The sequence below is a fragment of the Panthera uncia genome, chromosome C2, assembly GCF_023721935.1.
Source record: "Panthera uncia isolate 11264 chromosome C2, Puncia_PCG_1.0, whole genome shotgun sequence".
In the NCBI taxonomy this organism is placed as follows: Eukaryota; Metazoa; Chordata; class Mammalia; order Carnivora; family Felidae; genus Panthera; species Panthera uncia.
Genome location: NC_064810.1, coordinates 104188765 through 104203829, shown reverse-complemented (window position 1 = coordinate 104203829; position 15065 = coordinate 104188765). Strand labels below are relative to the sequence as shown.

The 15065-nt window shown below is 33.7% G+C and overlaps 2 protein-coding genes across 2 annotated transcripts in view; one reads left to right on the top strand and one right to left on the bottom strand.

Annotated features, from left to right (window-relative positions):
• Positions 1 to 15065, top strand: part of RSRC1 (arginine and serine rich coiled-coil 1) — a 413183-nt gene that overhangs the window by 146850 nt on the left and 251268 nt on the right. The gene's annotated exons all lie outside the window — the stretch shown is intronic.
• On the bottom strand, positions 9917 to 10377 carry LOC125920632 (U6 snRNA-associated Sm-like protein LSm3). The gene has a single exon (XM_049627651.1). It carries the CDS (start codon positions 10375 to 10377, stop codon positions 9997 to 9999), a length of 381 nt encoding a protein of 126 aa, XP_049483608.1. The 3' UTR covers positions 9917 to 9996.

The window sequence follows — 15065 nt, the reverse complement described above, 5'->3', positions numbered from 1 at the left end:
GAGTTTAGTGGTATCTACCCTGCATTTCAGTTATTTTTGGTAATTCAGAGTTTAAGATCTAGGTATTGTTATGTGATTTTATTTTTTTTATTTATTTTTTTTATTTTTATTTTTTTTTAGAAAAACTCTGTACTTCTTTATTTTTACCAAGAGGATTTTTGTTTGTTTGTTTTTAAGAGTTATTTTTGTTTGTTTGTTTTATTTATTTTTTTTTAACGTTTATTTTTTTTAATTTTTTTAATTTTTTTTATTTTTTAATATATGAAATTTACTGTCAAATTTGTTATGTGATTTTAAAAATAAGAGTCAGGAGCTCCTGGGTGGCTCAGTTGGTTAAGCGTCTGACTTTGGCTCAGGTCATGATCTCATGGCTTGTGAGTTTGAACCCCAGGTCAGGCTCTGGGCTGTCAGCTCAGAGCCTGGAGCCTGCTTTGGATTCTGTGTCTCCCGCTCTCTCTGCCCCCATCCCCCTCTCAAAAATAAACATTAAAAAATATTTTAAAATATAAGTCAAATCATACAGTAAAGCACACAGATCTTATGTATACAGTTCAGTAAATTTTAACACATACCTTCATTGGTAGAACTTGGGTTCCATATCCCATCCCCTTCAAAAATTTCCTTGTGCTCCTTTGCAGTCAGTCCTTTCCCCCAGCCTCCGGAGGCAACTGCCGTTCTAATTTCATTTACAATAGATTAGTTCAGAACTTGATATAACTGGCATTGTATTTTTTTGTACCTGGCTTCTTTTGCTCAGTATAATGTGTTTGAGATTTATCCATGTCGTCGCATGTATTAGTAGTTTGTTCCTTTTATTGCTGACTAGTATTCCATTGTGTGAATATATCGCAGTTCATTCTGTTGAAGGATATTTTGGGTTGTTTTCACTTTGGAGCTATTATGATTAAGGCTGCCATGCACTTTCTTGTACAAGTCTTTGGGGAGCGTGTGTTTTTATCTCTCTTGGGTGAATACCTAGCAGTGAGTTTTTAGCTTTTGAGACTAAAGTAGCTATGAACATTTGTATATATGTCTCTGAAGGGACATGTTTGCATTTTTTTTTTTTTTTTGGCATAAATACCGAGCAGTGGGTTAGATGGATAGATGTATGAAATAGGTAGTATGATAAGTGTATATTTTACTGCCAGTAGGGTTTCTTACAGTTGTTTTAGTTTATATCCCCATAAACAATGTATGTTTCAACTAGAAGTTTCAGTTGCACATCTTTACCAACATTTGGTGTCACAGACCTTTGAATTCCAGCTGTTCTAATGGATTTGAAGTTGTATTTCATTGTGAGTTTTAAGTAGCATTCTTCTGATGACTAATGATGTTAAACAGGGTTTTTTTCTGTGCTTACTGGCTATTTGTGTATTTTCCCTTATAAAGTGCTTGTTCAAACCTTTTATCTATTTTTCAAAAAAAGATTATTTCTCTTTTTATTATTAAGTTGTGAAAATTTCTTACATATTGTGTGTTCAATTTGTTAGATATGTGTTGTGAATATCTTCTCTTGGTCTGTGGCATGTCTATTGATTTCTTAACAATGTTTTTAGATAAATAGTAGTTTTATAATTTGAAGTCCTGTATATAATGTTTTTTCTTTTATATTTACTACTTTGACTTTTTTTCTTACATGTAAAAGCTAGAATCAGTTTGTTACATTCTACAAAAACCCTTGTTGGTACATTGATTGGAATTGCATTGAATCTTTAGATCTGTTTGGTAGGAACTCGTATCTGTAAGATATATTTTACTATTCACGGACATAGTATACTTCTTCATTTATTTAGTACTTTAAAAATGTCCTAATAAAAAACAATTTTTTTCTTCTATAAAAGTCTTACAGGTATTTTGTAAAGTTTATGTCTGTCTACTTTGTATGTTTATTGTATTTATTGCTGGTATATTTGTCCTATTTGGGATTTGAAGGGAGTTCTGCTAATATTTTTCCAATGAGAATAATTTTGTTCTGGTTTTTGGTAGATATCATTTACTGTTTAACAAGATCGCCTTCTATTCCTAGTTGGATAAAATTTTTTAGAAATTATTTTATTTATATATTTTTATTAAAAATATTTTTACAGTAATTGAAATTATTTTAAAGTTTTCCTCTTTTTATCTAAGAATGTGGTGAATAATAACTGGTTTTCTGTTATTAATTAGTCTGTCCTTGCATTCCTGAGATGAACTCAACTTACTTGTGATGTATTATCTTTTTGTATATATTACTGGATTCATTTGATTTGCTTGTTTATTAATATTTTTTATTTTTGTTCGTGTGTGAGATTTACCTGTAATTTTCCCTCTTGTTCTTTCCTTCTCCAATTTTATTTTATTTTATTTTATTTTTTTTTATTTTTGCATTTTATTTATTTTAGTAAGAGAGAGACCACCAGCAGGGGAGAGGGGCAGAGGGAGAGGGAATCTTAAGGGGGTTCCATGCTCAGCACAGAGCCCGACATGGGGCTTGATCCTCTGACCCTGGGATCATGAGTTGGATGCTCAACTGAGTACTTCTCCAGTTTTAGTATCAAGGTTATAATAGACTTGTAAATGTAATGGAAAACTCTAGTAGGGGATATTGATAGTGGAGAAGGCTGTGTGTGTGCGGGGGAGGAGATATATGGGAAGTCTCTGTGCCTTCCACTTATTTTGCTATGAACTTAAAACTGCTCTAAAATTAAAGTCTGTTAAAAAAATGTAATGATGAATGGTCCATCAGTTTCTATTCTTGAGAAGTTTGTGTAGGATTGAAATTATATATGGAGTATATAATTGAATATTTGATAGAACTAGCCTATAATACAACTTAGGCTTAGTATTATCATTGTGAGGGGGTTTTAAACTACTTATTCAAGTTTTTTATGGTTATAGGACTATTAAGCCTTTCTATTTTATCATTTTTTCTTTTTTTTATTCATTTAATCTTAAATCAGTTTCTGTAAGATTTTATTCTAGAAATTGGTCTGACAGATTTGTTTTACCTGAGTTTACAAATTTATTGGCATGATATTCTCTTAGCTTTTTTCCCCTCTGCTTTTTAAAATGTTAACACTGTTGTCTCCCATTCATTTCTCATTTCCCTTTTATTGTTTTTATGAAAAAGAAACAAAGAGATAAGCACCCATGTCTTCTTTGAAGATGACATTTTGTGCTAGATTATTCAGAGTTCATTTTTAAAGTATTTCTCTTCCCAGGTATCTCCTCTCCTACTCTGTTTAACTCATTTTGTTTTACACATGCCACACCACATACTACATAATCCTTTTGTCAATGTTCCAATCATTATTCCTTATGCAGTTTTAAAATTAGATATAAATTATACTTCTTCTGTTACAGTAATAAGTGGTACATGTTATACAACAGTTTTTAATGTTTATTTTTGAGAGAGAGAGTGAGAGAGCAACTGAATGCTAGTGGGGGAGGGCAGAGAGAGAAGGAGATGGAGGATCCAAAGTGAGCTCAGTGCTGATGTCAGAGAGCCTGACGCGGGGTTCAAATTCACAAGCCTTGAGATCATGACCTGAGCTGAAGTTGGACACTTAGCCAACTGAGCCACCCAGGCGCCCCCAACATTTTCTTTTTTTATTTGAGTAGTGTTAGTATCGCTGATGATGAGTGGGAAATGAATAAGAAATGATGTCTTTAGATCTTCCTGAGTGTTCTATTTGATGAGGGTTGTAAGTAAAAAATAAAAATGGTAATAGAATTAGTGCTTTAAGGACAAGACCTCTTGGAGTGTATGTTCCCATCTTATAGACTAGTTGTTACTGATTTTGTTTCTTGGTCGATATCATTTTGTACAAAGTACCAAATGTAATAAATAGAAGTTTGACTTTCGTTTATCACTGTTGGCCCATTTGGGCCTTTTTGGAAATATATGATGGAATATTTAGGATCATAGTGGCTGGGAGAAAAAATCGGGATACTCTGTCTTAACAGTATACAAGACAGTCTGATCAACAAAGAAATTTTCCCATCAAAAATGCCAGTGATACCTAATTGAGAAAATTTAAGAGAGTAAACTACTTTTGCTAATATTGCAGAGCCAAAAATGCTGGAGGACTAATTGAAAACCAACATAGTATACACTTACACAGTACAGTGAATATTGCCATCACCACAGATGTTTCCACTTGATGTTATATAGTCTATTTTCCCCCCACCTCAATCTTAGCTGCTAATGTGCTTTCTGTCACTATAAATTAGTTTATATTTTCTAAAATTTTATATAAGTGGAATCACAATATACATTATTGTATTGTATTCTTTTGTGTTTGGCTTTTTTCCCTCAGCATTATGATATTGTGATTTATCCATGATGTTGGATGTATTAGCAGTTAGTTCCTTTTGAATGAAAAGTAATGTAGTTTTGTATAAATATATCACATTTTGTTTTTATACTCATCTATTAATAGATATTTGAGTTGTTTTCCATTTTTGGATATTACTAAATCTGTTGTGAGCATTCATATAAAGTTCTTCAAGTGGACATATGTTTTCTTTACCTGAAAAGTGAATGACTGGCTTGACTGGAAGGTTTAGATTTAACTTTTAAGAACCTGCCAAATGGTTTCCTGAAGGGGTTGTATTATTTTACCTTTAAATGACTGGCATATGAGATTCCACGTTTCTCCAGATCCTTGCCAAAATTTGTATTGCTGTTTCTTTTTAATTTTAGCCTTTATAATGGATTTGTAGATGCATCGTGCTTTGGTTTTAATTTTCATTTCCCTGATGTCAAATTATGCTGAGCATCTTACGTTTATTGGCCATTTGTGTATCTATTTTTCGTGTAGTGTCCGGTCAAATTTTGCTCCTATTTTTAAAGTTTTACTGAAGTATAATTTGTATATGGTAAACTGCACATATTTTTAAAGTATGCAATTTGATATTTTTTTATTTCTGTATATACTGTATATACCAATGATACCATCGCCACAGTCAACACAGTCAAGGTTCGTTAGAACCTTTCCCCTTCATAACCAAAGGCTTAGTCAGGCTCCTTTATTATACCCTTCTTCTCTCTCTTCTTGCTCTTTCTCCCACTGGCACCTATTTACTCTAACTGTAGATGAGTTTACATTTTCCAGAACTTTATGTAAATGTAATAATGTGGTATGTATTCTTTTTGTCTGGCTTCTTTCACTCAGCATAATTATTCAGAGCTGCATCTATATTGTTGCATGTATTTTTCTTTATTGCGGAATAGTATGCCTTTGTATGTGTATGAAACAGATTGTTTTCCCAGTTACTTACTGATGGAGACATGTTTTCAGGTTTTGGCTATTATAAAACAAACTGCTATGAAAATTTGTATAAATGTATGGCCATACTTTCTTTTCGGCAGTAGAAGGGCTGGATCACATGGTAGATTTATTCTTAACTTAATTGTGAGACTGTTTTCCAAAGTGGTTATACCATTATACAATCTTGCCAGCAGCGTGTGAGTGTTCCAGTTATTCCACAGCTTTATTAATACTACATATATGGGTAGTCTTTCATTTTAGACATTTTAATAGGTATGAAGTAGCCTATTATGGCTTTAATTTACATTTCTCTCATAACTAATGGTATTGAGACTTTTTTTTTTAAGTTTTATTTATTTATTTATTTTGACAGAGAGAGAGAGAGAGAGAGAGAGAGAGGGAGGGAGGGAGAGGGCATGAGCAGGGCAGGGGCAGAGAGAGGGAGAGAGAATCCTGAGCAGGCTCTGCACTGCCAGCATAGAGCCCGACGTGGGGCTCAAACTCACAAACTGTGAGATCATGACCTGAGCCGAAACCAGGAGTCGGGCACTTAACCAACTGAGTCACCCAGGTGCCCCGAGAATGTTTTCAGTGTTCTCGTTTGCCACCTATATATATTTCTTAGTGAAGTATCTGTCCACATGTTTTGCTTGCTTTTTATGTTGGGTCATTTCCTTATTATTAAGTTTGGAGAGTTCTTTATATTTCTAGATTCAGGTGCTATATCAGATGTATGCTGTAGCTTTTCTTTCATTCACTAGGAGTGCCTTTTGAAGACAGAAGTTTTTAATTTTGATAAAGTTTAGTTTATTCATTTATTCTTTTGTAGATCATGATTTTGGTGTTGATCTAGGAGATCTTTGCCTAGCCAAAGGTTACAAAAATTTTCTATATTCTTCTACCAGTTTTATAGTTTTAGTTTTTACATTTAAGTCTGTGGCCTATTTTGAGATAAATTTTGAGTATGATATGAAATCTGGATCAACGTTCTTTTTTTTCATCTTGAAAATTTAATATTGGCAGCATATTTTTTTCCACCAGATCACCTTTCTTTTTTGGATTGCCTTTTATTTTTGTAATAAAATCTGATGTCCATAAAGGGGTTGGTCTGTTTGTAGGCATTTGGCTTGTTCCACTAGAAGTGCTTGTCTGTCTTGGTGCCAGTACCACACTGTTGATTATTGTAGCGTTATAATACTTAGAATCGTGTAGTCGTAGCCTTCATACTTTATTCTTTTTTCAGAGTTGTTTTTGCTGTCTTAGGTTCTTTCCATTACCATATGACTTTTGCAATTATTTTGTCAGTTTCTATGAAATACTTTGCTTATATTTGATTGGGATTGCATTGAATCTGTAGATCAATTTGGAGAGAATTAACAGCTTAATAATATTGAGTCTTCTGATATGTTAACAAGGTGTATTTCTTCATTTATTGAGGTCTTATATGATTTTTCTCAGCAGTGTTTTGTAACTTACAGTTTAGAGGTCTCTGACATTTTCCTTTTTCATATTTATCCGGAAGTATTTTGTATTTGTGATGTTACTGCAAATGATATATATGTAGCACTTAAAAATTTTAATTTTTGATAGTTTGCTGGTAGTATATGTATATACACTTGAATTTGGTATAATGATCTTGTATCCTGCAACCTCATTAAATTCACTTATCATTCTAGTTGCTTTTTTATATAGATTCCATAAGATTTTCTGTGGAAATGATTGTGCTGTTTGTAATGAAGACAGTTTTACTTCTTTCCAATCTGGGTGTCTTTTGTTTCTTTTTCTTGCCTGACTCCTCAGACTAGAGCCTCCAATACAACATTGGTAGAAGTGGAAAGTTTGGATATCTTTGTCTTGTTCCTGATATTAGTGAGATAGCATTTACTCTTTTTCACTATTAAGTGTGATGTTAGCTGGCAGATTTTTGGTAAATGCCTTTTAAAGGTTAAAGGTTGAGGAAATACTCTCCTAGTTCTTGTTTGCTGACAGTGTTTTTTTTTGTTTTTATTTTTTTAAGAAATGTGTGTTGGATTTTGTAAAAATGCTTTTTTGGGGGTGATTATTGAGACTATCTTTTTCTTTTATTTAATTGTTAATGTGGTGAATTACATTGATTGATTTTCATATGTAAAGCACTTTTGCATTTCTTGTGGAAAACTCCACTTAGTCATGGTCTATTATCCATTTCATATATTGTTGCATTTAATTGGCTAAAGTTATATTTAGAATATTTACATCTGTTTTCATGAGGAATATTGGTCTGCAGTTTCACTTTCTTATAATATCCTTGACTATATTTGGTATCAGGTAGTGCTGGCCTCAAAAGAATGAGTTGGGAAGTTCTTCTTTCTTTCTTTTTTTCTTTCTTTCTTTTTGTAGAAACAAGACTATTTATTACATATGCTATCAAAATAATAATAATAAAAAACTTCTTTATCTATACCTGCTTTTTTTTTAATGTTTATTTATTTTTGAGACAGAAAGAGAGACAGAGCATAAGCATGGGAGGGGCAGAGAGAGGGAGACACAGAATACAAAGCAGGCTCCAGGCTCTGAGCTGTCAGCACAGAGCCGGATGCATGGCTTGAACTCTTGAACCATGAGATCATGACATGAGCCGAAGTCAGAGGCTTAAATGACTGAGCCACCCAGGTGCCCCTCCACACCTGAATTTTTTTGTAGTAATGTCTTATACATTTCCATTTAGAATATTCCTGTATTATTTTAGGGTCTTTATGTTATACACAAGAAAGCAACTTTGACAAACTTAAGTAAAAACGAATTTAGCAAAGGATAGTGAGGGCTCACAGAATTGATAAGAGGCTAAAATATCAGGAGTATCTGAGAAAGCAAGAAGGGAATAAAAGTCACAGCACCTGTCTTTTAAGAAGAGCCCACCTGTTCAGAAACGGGTTTGCCAGTTGCATTGCCACCACTACCATGGCTGCTACTCTGAAAAATATCATTTTCAAATCTGCATTCTGGCTTCATTGTTATCTTCAAAATTTAAGTCCAGGTAAAGGGCTTTTGATTGGCTAAGATTAAGTTATGTATCTAACTTTCTGATCTTTTTATCTCCCATAATCAGAGGCATGGAGTTGGGTAGTAAGGATGCATGGAATTACTGTCATGGAAAAACAACATATAACGGGGGAAGAGGTAAAGTTCCAGAAGTAAACTGTATGCTATTAGGAAGGATGTAGTTTCTGGCAGACAAAAAAATCCCGTCTGATTAATGTCTACTATAAACCCTTTTCCATTGTCAGTTATGAGTCCCATTCACATTACCTACTGTTTACTCCTGATATTACTTTTCCTGATATAAACTAGTCTGGTACTAGTTTTGTGTTCCTGGTACTGTTAAAGTGAAATAAAATAGCTTGGCTTCCCAGAGGGGATAGCCCTAAATATCAGATGCATTTCTGTAGAAACATTGGGTTAGCATCCCACTTCAATTCTGCCCATCGTCCCCACAGATTTTCACAGAACATATTCCATGAAAGGAATTCATTAGGCATGAACCTGAGGGCCTAAGAGTGTCAAGTTACCTAAAATTCTTTCGCTGCTGCATTATTTAAATTGAATCTATCTAGGTGTCACTTAGAAATGGCATTTGGTCTGGATATTTCTTCGCAGAACAGTTTATAACTAAAAATTAAATTTCCTTAATGGAGAAATTAATAAAAAAATCAGAGAAATATTGTTATGCAGGTTATCTGTTTCTTTAGTGAGCTTCGGTAGTTTTTGTCTTTTAAGGAGTTAGTTCGTTTCACCTAAGGTATTTAATATATAAGCATAAAGCTGTTCATAATAGTCCCTTTTCATCCTTTTAATATCTGTAGAATCTATACTGATGGTACTTCTTTCATTTGTGTATTGAATAATTTTTCTTTTTTTCTCATCAGTCTGGCTAGAGCTTTATCAATTTTATTGCTTTTCTCAAAGAATCAGCTCTTAGGTTTATTGATATCTTCTATAGTTTTTGTTTTCTGTTTCATTGCTTTCCACATTGAACTATATTATTTCCTTTTTCCTGCTTATGTTGGGTTTAATTTGCTCCTTTTTTTTTCAAGTTTCTTTTTTAACCGAAATCATGCTTCATATTTCATGGCCATGTTAACATCTACAGTGTCACAGTACCACCACACACCCCCCTCACTCAACCTGTTCTTCTTTGTGCTCTTATGGCATCCTGTATATGCATTATTCTGTCTACCTCCCTGTCCTGCAGTTGTTGGTTTAAAGAACTGCCTTCCCAGAGGATTTGAAGGAAGGACACATATTGGCAAAGCTGTAATTTTCAGTGGTCCACTTGGTGCCTCAAACCTAGGAGATGCACAGAGGAATGTATATAAGTAAAGTCAATGTAAGATGTGTGTTTACTTTAAAAAGTTGTCAAGACAGGATGCTGCATTAAAAAAAAAAAATCAAAAAGGAAACATCAAATTCAACTTAAAGGAAAAAAAACCAGAAACTGAGAAAACAGCAAAGCAAATCAACTCCTAAAAAAGAGTTCTTCATCTTGGTGATCACATTTATTGAAAGGGTTGGAAAAAAATAAAAATACTCTTTAGCTTAAGAATTTTTGAGTTATCTGCAAATCAACTCATTTCAGGAGTGGAAGAATCCTTCGTCATTTCTTAATGTTGCAATTAATGCAGGTTTCTCTTTTGAGTGTCTTCTACATTTAAAGAGGCAATCATACAAAGTCTCCTATATTCCATAACACGATGAATTCTTTGTTTCAGCCAACTCTTAATGGAGGGGCAACTAGAACAACACCATCTCCCTGGACAAAGAGCATCGGAATATTCCGTTTTGTTGATTTATATACCTCCTTGTAGGTTTCCTCATCAATTTCTATGGTAGTCATAGTCTCTTCCACATCTCCCAATATCATATTTAAATGCTGATCATAAGCATGTAATCTGCCTCGAAGCTCTCTGTTATTTTTCATTTTCACATAAATTCGCTCATCCAGGCTGAGCTTGATGAGATCCAGGGGCTCCTCTACGGTGTTGGTAGTTTGTTGCTGGTCCAAGTCATCTGCGCCATGTTTCAAACCCTGAAGTTTCTTAAGGTATAAACTGAGGCCATTGCTTTGAGACCTTTCATCTTTTCTCATATAAGTACTTAGTGCTTTATATCTTCTCCTTTAGGAGCATCCACAGGTTCTGATATGTTATGTTCTCATTTTCATTCAGTTAAATAATTGCTGATTTCACTTTGATTTATTCTTTGACCAGGGTTACTTAAAAGAGTGGTATTTATTTTTCAAATATTTCTGGATATCTTTTTATAACTCATTTTTTATTTACTTTGATTATGCCAAAGAGCATACTTTGTATGATTTGAATCCTTTTAAATTTATTGAGATGTTTTATGGCTCAGCATATGTGCTATTTTAATGAATGTTTTGAAAACTGCTTCTTCTGCTTGTTCTTATATAGGGTGTCTTGTAAATGTCAACTGGGTCAAGTTGGTTGATAGTGTAGTCACCTCTGTTACGTCCTTGCTAAAGATTTTTCTCTTTACTTAAGAGAAAGGAATTGAAATTTCCAAGCATAATTCTGGATTTGGGTGGATATTTTTGCAATCCAATACCCATTTTTAAGCTTTATTCTGGGTTGCAGTCAAGTTCCTTGGAGACAATTTGGCCTCTTAGGTCTCGCTATTATGATTCGATAGGTAGGTCTGGAGCAGTACTCAGTCTAGTGCTAACTATTCCTCATAACTGAGGTATGAACTTGATGAGTATTCTAACAAATGCCTGTGAATTATGAGTTTTTCCTGTCTAGCTTGTTGGAGCAGCATTCTTTTTCACTTTGAGCATCAGGTTCTGGTCTCCATTTCTTTGGGATGGTGTTTTCTTTGCTTCTTGTACTTGCTTTACAGGCATGCGCTATTTAGTACTTTGCTGAATATACAAAGGGGATTCTCGATAGATTTTTACAGTTCTGTCTATGTGCTCTGTCTCCCCTCTTGTCCTCTGTCCTATGAACTCTAGTTGCCTTAGTTTCCATGGAATCTCAGCTCTGACTCCTCAAATCCAGAGATTGCCAGGCTCCACCTGGGTTCTCTCTCCTTGTGCTGTGATCTGTAGTGATAAGCCTCCATTCATTTGTTTCTTGTCTCTCAGGAATCACTGTTCTTTGTTGCCTGATTTCCAATGTCTTGTAAATCTTTTTTTTTTTTTTTTTAAGAGAGAACGCAAGTGGGGGAGAGGGCTAGAGAGAGGGAGACAAAGAAAGAATATCTTAAGCAGGCTCCATGCCCAGCATGGAGCCCCACGTGGGCCTTTATTCCATGACCCTGTAATCATGACTTGAGCTGAAATCAAGAGTCAGACACTCAACTGACTGAGCTACTCAGGTACCCCCTTGTAAATCATTTTTTAAAAATTTTTTTTTTTCAACGTTTTTTATTTATTTTGGGGACAGAGAGAGACAGAGCATGAACGGGGGAGGGGCAGAGAGAGAGGGAGACACAGAATCGGAAACAGGCTCCAGGCTCCGAGCCATCAGCCCAGAGCCTGACGCGGGGCTCGAACTCACGGACTGCGAGATCGTGACCTGGCTGAAGTCGGACGCTTAACCGACTGCGCCACCCAGGCGCCCCTAAATCATTTTTTAAAAACATTTTGGTTTTGTTATTGTTGTTGTTTTGACATTTTGTTTTGTGATTATTTCAGAGAGAGATACAGAGTATATTCCTTTTTACTGTCTTAGAGTCTTCTGCCCATTTTAAATTTTATTCCAATCTCCCATGTGTTTTTTGTTAAGCAAAAGCTATTAACTTTGATAAAGTTCCAATTTATTAATTTTACTAAATCTTGATATTTGCTTAAACCTTCTCTACCTCAAGGTCACAAAGATTTTCTTCTAGTAGTTTTTAAGGCTTGGTTTTTCCATTTATGTCCATGATTTATTTTGACTTATAAAGTGAGGTAAGCTTGATGTCCTTTTTTTTTTTTTTTTGATACAGGTAGCCAATTACTCCAGGACCTTCTTTCTTGATTAAATTCGACTGATACCTTGATACTGTAGCAAAAATCCACTTCTCTTATATATGTTGGGCACTATAAATTTTCTGCAGCACTGTTTTTAGTTATTTTGGTCTTTTATAGATGTTTTGTTGTTGATGAATTTTAATTTAATTTTGTTGTATTCAGAAAGTGTACTTCATCAGATTTAGTCCTTTGAATCTTCTGAGATTTTTTTAATTGTCCTACAGTTTATCATATAATAGTGAGTATATTGCAGTTGTCAGGCATAGTGCTGTATAAATATCAGTTGGGTTAAGGTGGTGATATTATTGTTCAGGTCTTCTCTATAATTATTAATTTCTTTCCTTGTTAAATTGACATATGTCAATTTCTCCATGTAAGATTCTGAATTCTTCGTTTTCTGTCTTTAATTCTGCATGCTTTTGCTTGATAGTTTTTAAAGTCTGTTAGGAAGCATATATGCATTTGTAATTGTTATATTAGTTTCCTACAGTAGCCCGGTTATCATAAACTGTCTTTTTTGCATCTGTAGGAATCCTTGCTTCCCTGGTCTGTTTTGAATAGTATTAACCTATCTATTCTAGCTTTTTTATTCTTACAAGTTGTATAACACCTCATTTTTCTAGTTTTTTCATTCAGTCTCTGTTTTTCATGTTAAATTTGGCTTCTTTTAGATAGCCTATGTTTGGATCTTATTTTTTTTTTAATACATTTGGACTGTGCCTTTTAAGTGAATGGTTTAATCCATTTTTACCTAATACAATTTTGGGTATGGTTGTATTTATCTCTGTAATTTTCCTTAGCTTTTTAAAAATTATGGCATTTTTCTCTCTGTTTCTTTTTTTATTTTTTCCACCCATCCCCGCACTAACCTCCCCTCTGGTAATCACTAGTTTGTTCTCTTTATTTAAGAGTCTGTTTTTTGTTTTTTCTCTCTTTTTTTTTTTTTGTTCATTTGTTTTGTTTCTTAAATTATATATATATATGTGTAATCATATGGTATTTGTCTCTCTCTGACTTATTTCACATAGCATTATACTGTCTAGGTCCATCTGTGTTAATTGCATGTAGCAAGAGCTCATTATTTTTTATGGCTGTGTAATATTCTTTTGTATATATAGGTATGTGTATGTGTGTGTATATATGTATTTGTGTTTATGTATATATACGCTTATATATGTATATGTACATACGTATATACACCCACACGGATCACATTTTCTTTTTCCATTCATCTATTGGTGAACACCGGTTGCTTGCAGATCTTGGTTTTTGTGAATAATGCTGTAATAAACACAGAGGTGCATGTATCTTCTTGAATTAGGTTTCTTGCCTTCTTTTTTCTTGTTACTCAAATAATTTTTAGTATTTAATTTAAATTTCCTTATGGTTTTGAAAATATATTTCCTTGTATTAGTTTCTTTCGTTGCCCTAGAGATTACATCTTTAACTTTTCCCATTAAACTACATCTTTAACTTATTACATTCTACTTCAGCTTATCATTCTACTTATTCTAAGAAATAGTATCTTTATTTCATCTTCAATTTTGAATGATAGTTTTCCTCTGTATAGTTCTTGGCTGACAAGTTTTTTTTTTTTTTCCACATCAAATATTGTTCCAGTGTCTTGACTTTCAAAGTTTCTGATGTGCAGTTAGCCATAATCTTATAATTATCCCTTTATATAATTTATTTTTGCTCCCTGGCCTCTTTACTGTTTTCTCTTTATCTTTGGCTTTTAGCACTTTTATTGTCATGCATATGGGAGTGGTTTTCTTTATGTTTAGTTCACTTGTTGTTCAGTGAGTTTTTTGACTATGTAAATCAGTGTTTTCCACCAAATTTGGAAAGTTTGGGAGCATTATTTTTAAAAATATTGTTCATTTCTTCCTTTCTTCTTGGTATTCCACTGGCCCATATGCTGAACCACTTACTCTTATGCCACAGATCTCTTGAGGTTCTATTCATTTTCATTAATTTTGTTTCTCATTGTACTCCAGATTGGGTAACTTACATTAATGTATCATTAAGCTCACTGATATTTGTTTTGCCTTTTTTTTTACTTTCAGCTTTAGAATTTTCCTCAGGGGAAAAAATAGTTTCCATGTCTCTAATGAGATTTCATATCTGTTCATTCATTGATACTATTTTTTTCTTCAATATTTGAACAATTTGTAACAACTGTCAAGAAATCTCTGCCTGCTAAAACTAATATCTAGTTTACTCATAGTTTCTGTTCACTTTTTTCTTATATGGTCCACACTTTATTATTTATTTGCATGTCTAGTATTTTTGACTTAAGATGTGAACATTGTAACCACTCTAGATTCAGTTGTGTACTTTGGGGAGTATTTTATTTTGTGGTGTTTTGTTTTTGTTCTTTGCTTACCTTAAACAGCAAACTTCCTCTCTTGACTGTAGGCAGTATCTGATATCTCCATATACTTTATGGTTTCTACTGCTGCTTTTTAAAACTGGTTTCATGATCTGTTCTGTTCCTCTTTTGTTCCTTGATTGCCAGCCAAGACTGTAGATTGAGATAGAGCTCACTCTGTCTGCTTTTCTTCTATAGATGATTCTCTAATTTTCAGCTGCTCTACCAGTTTTACAATTTATACTTAGATGCTTCAAGTCCATTTTACATCAATTTTCTGCCAGCAGAGATGCAATCAGTTCTTAGTTAGTTCCAACTGATATAACCAAATTCCACAGACTGGATGGCTTAAAAGCCATTTATTTCTCATATTTCTAGAGGCTGGGAAGTATGAGATCAAGGTGCCAGTATGGTTGGTGTGTAGTGAGGGCCC